The following is a 10,022-nucleotide window of genomic DNA, read 5'->3' as shown; positions in this document are numbered from 1 at the left end:
ACTTCCATCTCCTGGAAGAGACCTCCACTCCCTTGTGTCTTCATGCCCTGGATGGGACCACCATATAATGGATTAGACCCCTTCAACCCCTAATAGGACCCCTGATCAATGGATGAGACCCCTTCATACCTTTAATAGGACCCCCTATTCTGTGGTTAAGACCCCTTCATCCCTTCAAAAAGACCCCCATTCTGTGGAGGGGACCCCTTCATTCTCTCTATAAGACCCTCATTCTGTAGAGGGGACCCCTTAATTCTCTCTATAAGACCCCTATGCAGTAGGTGATCAGTATCATTGAACTGTGACCCAGAAGTGGGTGTGAGCCTCCTGTCCTGGGGGAGGACCTCCCTGTATATATAAGGCAGGTGATCTTGGGATCTGTCACAGAGGTGAGCCTCCTGTCCCGGGGGGGGGGGGACCTCCCTGTGTATATAAGGCAGGTGATCCTAGGATCTGTCACAGAGGTGAGCCTCCTATCCTGGGGGAGGACCTCCCTGTGTATATAAGGCAGGTGATCCTAGGATCTGTCACAGAGGTGAGCCTCCTGTCCTGGGGGAGGACCTCCCTGTGTATATAAGGCAGGTGATCCTAGGATCTGTCACAGAGGTGAGCCTCCTGTCCTGGGGGAGGACCTCCCTGTGTATATAAGGCAGGTGATCCTAGGATCTGTCACAGAGGTGAGCCTCCTGTCCTGGGGGAGGACCTCCCTGTGTATATAAGGCAGGTGATCCTAGGATCTATCACAGAGGTGAGCCTCCTGTCCCGGGGTGGAAATGAGTGTGCGGAGGCTGGGAGATTAGAGGACTTTCTGCAGAGATTAGAGGGATCAGCCAGCAGGAATTCATTCCAAGGAAACTTTTCCTAGAGACGGCTGCCTGGAAATGGGGTTCCGCACTCTCCGGCTCTTCCTACTGATAGGAGCATTCCTGGGGTCCCTGGTCTCATGTGATGACCCTGAAGATCACCACCATGAAGATCACCCACCAGGTAAGTCCCCCCAATCCTCTCTATTCCTCTCTACACCTGGAGACCCCGCACACAACTTCCAGACCTGAACCTGAAATATTCCTGATATTAGATGGCCAGAGAGACCCCCATGTGTCCCCGATAAAGGATAGAGACCCCCAGAGACTCCTTCACCCCCTCATCTGCCCCCCAGAGACCACTTCACCCCCTCATCTGCCCCTCAGAGACCACTTCACCCCCTCATCTGCCCCCCAGAGACCACTTCACCCCCTCATCTGCTCCTGAGAGACCACTTCACCCCCTCATCTGCCCCCCAGAGACCACTTCACCCCCTCATCTGCCCCCCAGAGACCACTTCACCCCCTCATCTGCCCCTCAGAGACCACTTCACCCCCTCATCTGCCCCCCAGAGACCACTTCACCCCCTCATCTGCTCCTGAGAGACCGCTTAACCCCCTCATCTGCCCCCCGGAGACCACTTCACCCCTCATTATCTGCCCCCCAGAGACCACTTCACCCCCTCATCTGCCCCCCAGAGACCACTTCACCCCTCATTATCTGCCCCCCAGTGACCACTTCACCCCTCATTATCTGCCCCCCCCCTTGGTGACCGCTTTACCCATTATTATCTGGCCCCCCACTAAATGCTTCACCCCTCATTATCCGCCCCCCGAGACTGCTTCACCCCTCATTATCTGCCCCCCACTGACTACTTCACCCCTCATTATCTGCCCCCCCACTGACCGCTTCACCCCTCATTATCTGCCCCCGTAGACCACTTCACCCCTCATTATCCACCCCCCAAAGACCACTTCACCCCTCATTATCTGCCCCCATAGACCGCTTTACCCCTCATTATCTGCCCCCCACTGAATGCTTCACCCCTCATTATCTGACCCCCAAATGACCACTTCAGCCCTCATTATCTGCCCCCCCAGTGACCGGTTTACCCCTCATTATCGGCCCCCCACTGACTGCTTCACCCCTCATTATCTGCCCCCCCAGTGACCACTTCACCTCTCATTATCTGCCCCCCACTGACTGTTTCACCCCTCATTATCTGCCCCCCCCCCAGTGACTTTTTCACCCCTCATTATCTGAACCCCAGAGACTGCTTCACCCCTTATTACTGCCCCCCAGTGACCGCTTCACCCCTCATTATCTGTACCCCACTGACTGCTTCACCCCTCATTATCTGTACCCCACTGACTGCTTCACCCCTCATTATCTGCCCCACCAATGACCGCTTCACCCCTCATTATCTGCCCCCCCACTAACGGCTCACCCCTCATTATCTGTCCCCCACTGACTGCTTCACCCCTCATTATCTGCTCCCCCAGTGACCGCTTCACCCCTCATTATCTGCTCCCCCAGTGACTGCTTCACCCCTCATTTTCTGCCCCCCCGGTGACCACTTTACCCCTCATTATCTGCCCCCTGGTGACTGCTTCACCCCTCATTATCTGCCCCCCCCTACTGATCACTTCACCCCTCATTATCTGCCCCCAGTGACCACTTTACCCCTCATTATCTGCCCCCCATTGACTGCTTCACCCCTCATTATCTGCCCCTCCACTAACGGCTCACCCCTCATTATCTGCCCCCCGGTGACCACTTTACCCCTCATTATCTGCCCCCAGTGACCACTTTACCCCTCATTATCTTACTATGTAACTATGTAAAAAAATATCTGCCCCCCGGTGACTGCTTCACCCCTCATTATCTGCCCCCTAAATGGAATGGAGAGAGGAGCAGAGGGTAAAGAATGGGGAGGAGAGATCCCTTAATTCCCCATTCCCTATCCATCCCTTCATTCCCCAACCATTCCATTCCTCATACATCCCTTCAATTCCCAACCATCCCATTCCTCATCCATCCCCCTTCATTCCCCATCCATCCCATTCCTCATCCATCCCTTCATTCCCCATCCATCCCATTCCTCATCCATCCCTTCATTCCCCATCCATTCCATTCCTCATCCATCCCTTCATTCCCCATCCATCCCATTCCTCATCCATCCATTCATTCCCCATCCATCCCTTCATTCCTCATCCATCCCATCATTCCCCATCCATCCCTTCATTCCCCAACCATCCCTTCATTCCCCATCCATCCCATTCCTCATCCATCCCTGCATTCCCGATCCATCCCATTCCTCATCCATCCCTTCATTCCCCATCCATCACATTCCTCATCCATCCCTTCATTCCCCAACCATCCCTTCATTCCCCATCCATCCAATTCCCCATCCATACCTTCATTCCCCATCCATCCCTTCATTCCCCATCCATCCCTTCATTCCCCATCCATCCCTTCATTCCCCATCCATCCCTTCATCCCCATCCATCTCTTCATTCCCCAAGCATCCCTTTATTTCCCATCCATCCCAATCCTCATCCATCCCTTCATTCCCCATCCATCCCTTCATTCCCCATCCATCCCTTCATTCCCCAACCATCCCTTTATTCCCCATTCATCACATTCCTCATCCATCCCTTCATTCCCCATTCATCTCATTCCTCATCCATCCCTTCATTCCCCATCCATCCCATTCCTCATCCATCCCTTCATTCCCCATCCATCCCATTCCTCATCCATCCCTTCATTCCCCATCCATCCCTTCATTCCCCATCCATCCCTTCATTCCCCAACCATCCCTTCATTCCCCATCCATCCCATTCCTCATCCATCCCTGCATTCCCGATCCATCCCATTCCTCATCCATCCCTTCATTCCCCATCCATCACATTCCTCATCCATCCCTTCATTCCCCAACCATCCCTTCATTCCCCATCCATCCAATTCCTCATCCATACCTTCATTCCCCATCCATCCCTTCATTCCCCATCCATCCCATTCCACATCCATCCCTTCATTCCCCATCCATCCCTTCATCCCCCATCCATCTCTTCATTCCCCAAGCATCCCTTTATTTCCCATCCATCCCAATCCTCATTCATCCCTTCATTCCCCATCCATCCCTTCATTCCCCATCCATCCCTTTATTCCCCAACCATCCCTTTATTCCCCATCCTTCACATTCCTCATCCATCCCTTCATTCCCCATTCATGTCATTCCTCATCCATCCCTTTATTCCCCATCCATCCCATTCCTCATCCATCCCTTCATTCCCCATCCATCCCATTCCTCATCCATCCCTTCATTCCCCATCCATCCCATTCCTCATCCATCCGTTCATTCCCCATCCATCCCTTCATTCCCCAACCAACCCTTTATTCCCCATGCATCCCATTCCTCATCCATCCCTTCATTCCCCATTCATCTCATTCCTCATCCATCCCTTCATTCCCCATCCATCTCATTCCTTATCCATCCCATTCCTCATCCATCCTTTCATTCCCCATTCATCTCATCCATCCCTTCATTCCTCATCCACCCCATTCCTCATCCATCTCTTCATTCCCCATCCATCCCATTCCTTATCCATCCCTTCATTCCCCATCCATTTCTTCCTCCATCATTCCCCATCTATCCCTTCCTCCCCCATTCCCCATCCATCCCTTCATTCCCAATCCATACCTTCCTCCCCCATCAATCTCTTCCTCCCCAAGTCCCCACCCATCCTTTTCTCCCCCATTCTCCATCCATCCTTTCCTACCCCATTCCCCATCCCTTCCACATCCACCCCCCCCTTTCCCCATCCCTCCCTTCCTCCCCCATTCTCAACCCATCCCTTCCTTCCCATTCCCCATCCATCCCTTCCTCTCCCATTCCCCATCCATCTCTTCCTCCCCCATTCCCCATCTGCCCCTTCCTCTCCTATTTCCCATCCATCCCTTCATTCAACATTCCCATCCATCTCTTCCTCTCCCATTCCCCATCCATCTCTTCATCCCCATTCCCCACCCATCCCTTCCTCCCTCTTTCCTCATTTATCCCTTCCTCCCCCATTCCCCATCCATCCATTTCTCCCTCATTCCCCATCCATCCCTCCCCCCCCCCGATTCCCCATCTGCCCCTTCCTCTCCTATTTCCCATCCATCCCTTCATTCAACATTCCCCATCCATCTCTTCCTCTCCCATTCCCCATCCATCTCTTTCTCCCCCATTCCCCATCCATCCCTTCCTCCCCCATTCCCTATCCATTCCTTCACCCCCATTCCTCATCCATCCCTCCACCCCCATTCCCCAGCCATCCCTTCCTCCCCTGGAATGAGAAAAGGAGAGCAGTGAGGAATGAAGAGAGCAGTGAGGAGAGGAGAGAGGTGAGGAATGAGGAGAGGAGAGCGGTGGGGAATGAGGAGAGGAGAGCGGTGAGGAATGAGGAGAGGAGAGCGGTGAGAAATGAGGAGAGGAGAGCGGTGAGGAATGAGGAGAGGAGAGCGGTGAGGAATGAGGAGAGCGGTGAGGAATGAGGAGAGGTTAGCGGTGAGGAATGAGGAGAGCGGTGAGGAATGAGGAGAGGTTAGCGGTGAGGAATGAGGAGAGGTTAGCGGTGAGGAATGAGGAGAGTAGAGTGGTGAGGAATGAGGAGAGGAGCAGTGAGGAATGAGGAGAGGAGAGCGGTGAGGAATGAGGAGAGCGGTGAGGAATGAGGAGAGCAGTGAGGAATGAGGAGAAGAGAGTGGTGAGGAATGAGGAGAGCGATGAGGAATGTGGAAAAAATGATGAGAGGAGAGCGGTGAGGAATGAGGAGAGAAGAGTGTAACGGAACCACAACCCACACTGTACTTGTGGGCCTCCATCAGTATACGGCTTCCTTCAGTCTGAATATAGATATCAGATTTTGCAGCCTCCCCCATACAAAGCTAGACGACAACTTAGCTTGTACTGGAATCTCCTTTATTGAACAGTCACACAGAATTTATATACAGCATGGACCTCCCCCTCCTGATCAGATTATCACACAGGTCAGGGGTTGCCTGATTACATTATCATATGCAGATGAAATTGTATACAGAAATAGAATTACCTGAACTAATTATCTAGCCTTCTGGACAGAACAATATGTGAGGTCATTAACAATTAACAATGGCACAGACAGGCTTACCAGAATCCACATCACACCTCAATACACAGACAATAGGGAGAGCCTGTCTCTGACATTGAAGTACAATACACATTATCATAAGTGTAAACACAGAACCCACTTGAAGCAATCCAAACCATTAAGTATCTGTCTTTCACTCCCAGTGATGGTGAGTACCGTCACAGAGAGCGGTGAGGAATGAGGAGATGAGAGCGACGAGGTGAGGAGAGAAATGAGGAATGAGGAGAGAATGAAGATAGCAGAGCAGTGAGGAATGAGGAGAGCGGTGAGGAGTGAGGTGATGAGAGAGATGAGGAGAGGAGAGCAGTGAGGAATGAGGAGATGAGAGTGATGAGGAGAGGAGAGCAGTGAGAAATGAGGAGAGGAGAGCGATGAGGAGAGGAGAGCGATGAGGAATGAGGAGAGAATAAAGATAGCAGAGCGGTGAGGAATGAGGAGAGGAGAGCAGTAAGGAATGAGGAAAGGAGATCGTGAGGAGTGAGGAGATGAGAGAGATGAGGAGAGGAGAGCAGTGAGGAAGGAGGAGATGAGAGAGACGAGGAGAGGAGAGCAGTGAGGAATGAGGAGATGAGAGAGATGAGGAGAGGAGAGCAGTGAGGAATGAGGAGATGAGAGCGATGAGGAGAGGAGAGCGGTGAGGAATGAGGAGATGAGAGCGATGAGGAGAGGAGAGCGATCAGGAATGAGGAGAGAATGAAGATAGCAGAGCGGTGAGGAATAAGGAGAGGAGAGCGGTGAGGAATGAGGAGAGGAAAGCGGTGAGGACTGAGAAGAGGAGAGCAGTGAGGAACGAGGAGATGAGAGTGATGAGGAGAGCAGTGAGGAATGAGGAGAGGAGAGCAGTGAGGAATGAGGAGAGGAGAGCAGTGAAGAATGAGGAGAGGAGAGCGGTGAGGAACGAGGAGAGGAGAGCGATGAGGAGAGGAGAGCAGTGAGGAATGAGGAGAGGAGAGCGGTGAGGAATGAGGAGAGGAGAGCGATGAGGAGTGAGGAGAGGAGAGTGTTGAGGAATGAGAAGAGGATAGCGGTGAGGAGAGGAGAGCGGTGAGGAGTGAGGAGAGGAGAGCGGTGAGGAATGAGGAGAGGAGAGCGGTGAGGAGTGAAGAGAGGAGAACGGTGAGAAACAAGGAGAGGAGAGCGGTGAGGAATGAGGAGAGGAGAGCGATGAGGAGAGGAGAGCGATGAGGAGTGAGGAGAGGAGAGTGGTGAGGAATGAGAAGAGGATAGCGGTGAGGAGAGGAGAGCGGTGAGGAATGAGGAGAGGAGAGCGGTGAGGAGTGAAGAGAGGAGAACGGTGAGAAACAAGGAGAGGAGAGCGGTGAGGAATGAGGAGAGGAGAGCGATGAGGAGAGGAGAGCGATGAGGAGTGAGGAGAGGAGAGTGGTGAGGAATGAGAAGAGGATAGCGGTGAGGAGAGGAGAGCGGTGAGGAGTGAGGAGAGGAGAGCGGTGAGGAATGAGGAGAGGAGAGCGGTGAGGAGTGAGGAGAATGATGTGGAGAGGAGAGCAGTGAGGAACGAGGAGAGGAGAGTGGTGAGGAATGAGGAGAGGAGAGCGATGAGGAGTGAGGAGAGGAGAGTGATGCGGAGTGAGGCAAGGAAAGCAGTGAGGAGAGGAGAGTGGTGAGGAATGAGGAGAGGAGAGTGGTGAGGAATGAGGAGAGGAGAGCAGTGAGGAGAGGCGAGCGGTGAGGAGAGCAGTGAGGAGAGGAGAGCGGTAATGAGTGAGGAGAGAAGAGCGGTGAGGTGTGAGGAGAGGAGAGCGAGGAGTGAGGAGAGGAGAGGAGTGAGGAGAGAAGAGCGGTGAGGAGTGAGGAGAGTGGTGAGGAATGAGGAGAGGAAGGGAGAGCGTGAGGAGTTAGGAGAGGAGAGTGGTGAGGAGTGAGGCGAGTTGTGAGGAGAGGAGAGTGGTGAGGAATGAGGAGAGGAGAGCGGTGAGGAGAGCAGTGAGGAGTGAGGAGAGGAGAGTGGTGAGGAGTGAGGAGAGGAGAGTGGTGAGGAATGAGGAGAGGAGAGCGGTGAGGAGAGGAGAGCAGTGAGGAGTGAGGAGTGAGGAGAGGAGAGTGGTGAGGAGTAAGGAGAAGAGAGTGGTGAGGAATGAGGAGAGGAGAGTGGTGAGGAGTGAGGAGAGGAGAGTGGTGAGGAGTGAGGAGAGCGGTGAGGAATGAGGAGAGGAGAGCAGTGAGGAGAGGAGAGCAGTGAGTAGTGAGGAGAGGAGAGTGGTGAGGAGTGAGGAGAGGAGAGTGGTGAGGAGTGAGGAGAGTGGTGAGGAGTGAGGAGAGGAGAGCAGTGAGGAGAGGAGAGCAGTGAGTAGTGAGGAGAGGAGAGTGGTGAGGAGTGAGGAGAGGAGAGTGGTGAGGAATGAGGAGAGGAGAGTGGTGAGGAATGAGGAGAGGAGAGTGGTGAGGAGTGAGGAGAGGAGAGTGGTGAGGAGTGAGGAGAGCGGTGAGGAATGAGGAGAGGAGAGCAGTGAGGAGAGGAGAGCAGTGAGTAGTGAGGAGAGGAGAGTGGTGAGGAGTGAGGAGAGGAGAGTGGTGAGGAGTGAGGAGAGTGGTGAGGAGTGAGGAGAGCGGTGAGGAATGAGGAGAGCAGGGAGGAGTGAGAGGAGGAGAGCGGTGAGGAGTGAGGAGAGGAGAGTGGTGAGGAGTGAGGAGAGGAGGGCGGTGAGGAGAGGAGAGTGGTGATGAGAGGAGAGCAGTGAGGAGTGAGGAGAGGAGAGCGGTGAGGAACGAGGAGATGAGAGCGGTGAGGAGAGGAGAGCAGTGAGAAATTAGGAGAGGAGAGCAATGAAGAGAGCGGTGAGGAGAGGAGAGTGGTGAGGAGTGAGGAGAGGAGGGCGGTGAGGAGAGGGGAGGGGTGAGGAGTGAGGAGAGAATGGTGGTGAGGGGTGAGGAGAGCGATGAGGAGAGCGATGAGTGAGGAGAGGAGAGCGGTGAGGAGAGGAGAGTGGTGAGGAGTGAGGAGAGGAGAGTTGTGAGGAGTGAGGAGAGGAGAGTGGTGAGGAGTGAGGAGAGGAGAGCGGTGAGGAATGAGGAGAGGAGAGTGGTGAGGAATGAGGAGAGGAGAGCGGTGAGGAGAGGAGAGCAGTGAGGAGTGAGGAGTGAGGAGAGGAGAGTGGTGAGGAGTAAGGAGAAGAGAGTGGTGAGGAATGAGGAGAGGAGAGTGGTGAGGAGTGAGGAGAGGAGAGTGGTGAGGAGTGAGGAGAGCGGTGAGGAATGAGGAGAGGAGAGCAGTGAGGAGAGGAGAGCAGTGAGTAGTGAGGAGAGGAGAGTGGTGAGGAGTGAGGAGAGGAGAGTGGTGAGGAGTGAGGAGAGTGGTGAGGAGTGAGGAGAGCGGTGAGGAATGAGGAGAGCAGGGAGGAGTGAGAGGAGGAGAGCGGTGAGGAGTGAGGAGAGGAGAGTGGTGAGGAGTGAGGAGAGGAGGGCGGTGAGGAGAGGAGAGTGGTGATGAGAGGAGAGCAGTGAGGAGTGAGGAGAGGAGAGCGGTGAGGAACGAGGAGATGAGAGCGGTGAGGAGAGGAGAGCAGTGAGAAATTAGGAGAGGAGAGCAATGAAGAGAGCGGTGAGGAGTGAGGAGAGGAGAGTGGTGAGGAGTGAGGAGAGGAGGGCGGTGAGGAGAGGGGAGGGGTGAGGAGTGAGGAGAGAATGGTGGTGAGGGGTGAGGAGAGCGATGAGGAGAGCGATGAGTGAGGAGAGGAGAGCGGTGAGGAGAGGAGAGTGGTGAGGAGTGAGGAGAGGAGAGTTGTGAGGAGTGAGGAGAGGAGAGTGGTGAGGAGTGAGGAGAGCGGTGAGGAATGAGGAGAGGAGAGTGGTGAGTAGAGGAGAGCAGTGAGGAGTGAGGAGAGGAGAGTGGTTAGGAGTTAGGAGAGGAGAGTGGTGAGGAGTGAGGAGAAGAGAGCGGTGAGGAGTGAGGAGAGTGGTGAGGAGAGGAGAGTGGTGAGGAGTGAGGAGAGGAGAGGAGAGCGGTGTGGTGTGAGGAGAGGACAGCAGTGAGGAAATGAGGAGAGGAGAGCGGTGAGGAGTGAGGAGGGGAGAGTGGTGAGGAGT

At 54.2% G+C, this 10,022-nt stretch overlaps 1 protein-coding gene across 1 annotated transcript in view; it reads left to right on the top strand.

Moving 5' to 3' along the window:
- Positions 1-796: 796 nt before the first annotated feature.
- CA9 (carbonic anhydrase 9) overlaps positions 797-10,022 on the top strand; it is a 103,061-nt gene continuing 93,835 nt past the window's right edge. Inside the window, exon 1 of the mRNA XM_082256474.1 lies at positions 797-987. Within this exon, the coding sequence (XP_082112600.1) occupies positions 882-987 (106 nt within the window). The 5' untranslated portion in view covers positions 797-881. The remainder of the gene's footprint in view (positions 988-10,022) is intronic.

The sequence above is a fragment of the Pelophylax lessonae genome, assembly GCF_965119305.1.
Source record: "Pelophylax lessonae genome assembly, chromosome: 1".
Taxonomy (NCBI): domain Eukaryota; kingdom Metazoa; phylum Chordata; class Amphibia; order Anura; family Ranidae; genus Pelophylax; species Pelophylax lessonae.
Note: the sequence above shows the minus strand (reverse complement) of the source record. Positions and strands in the feature narration are given on the sequence as shown.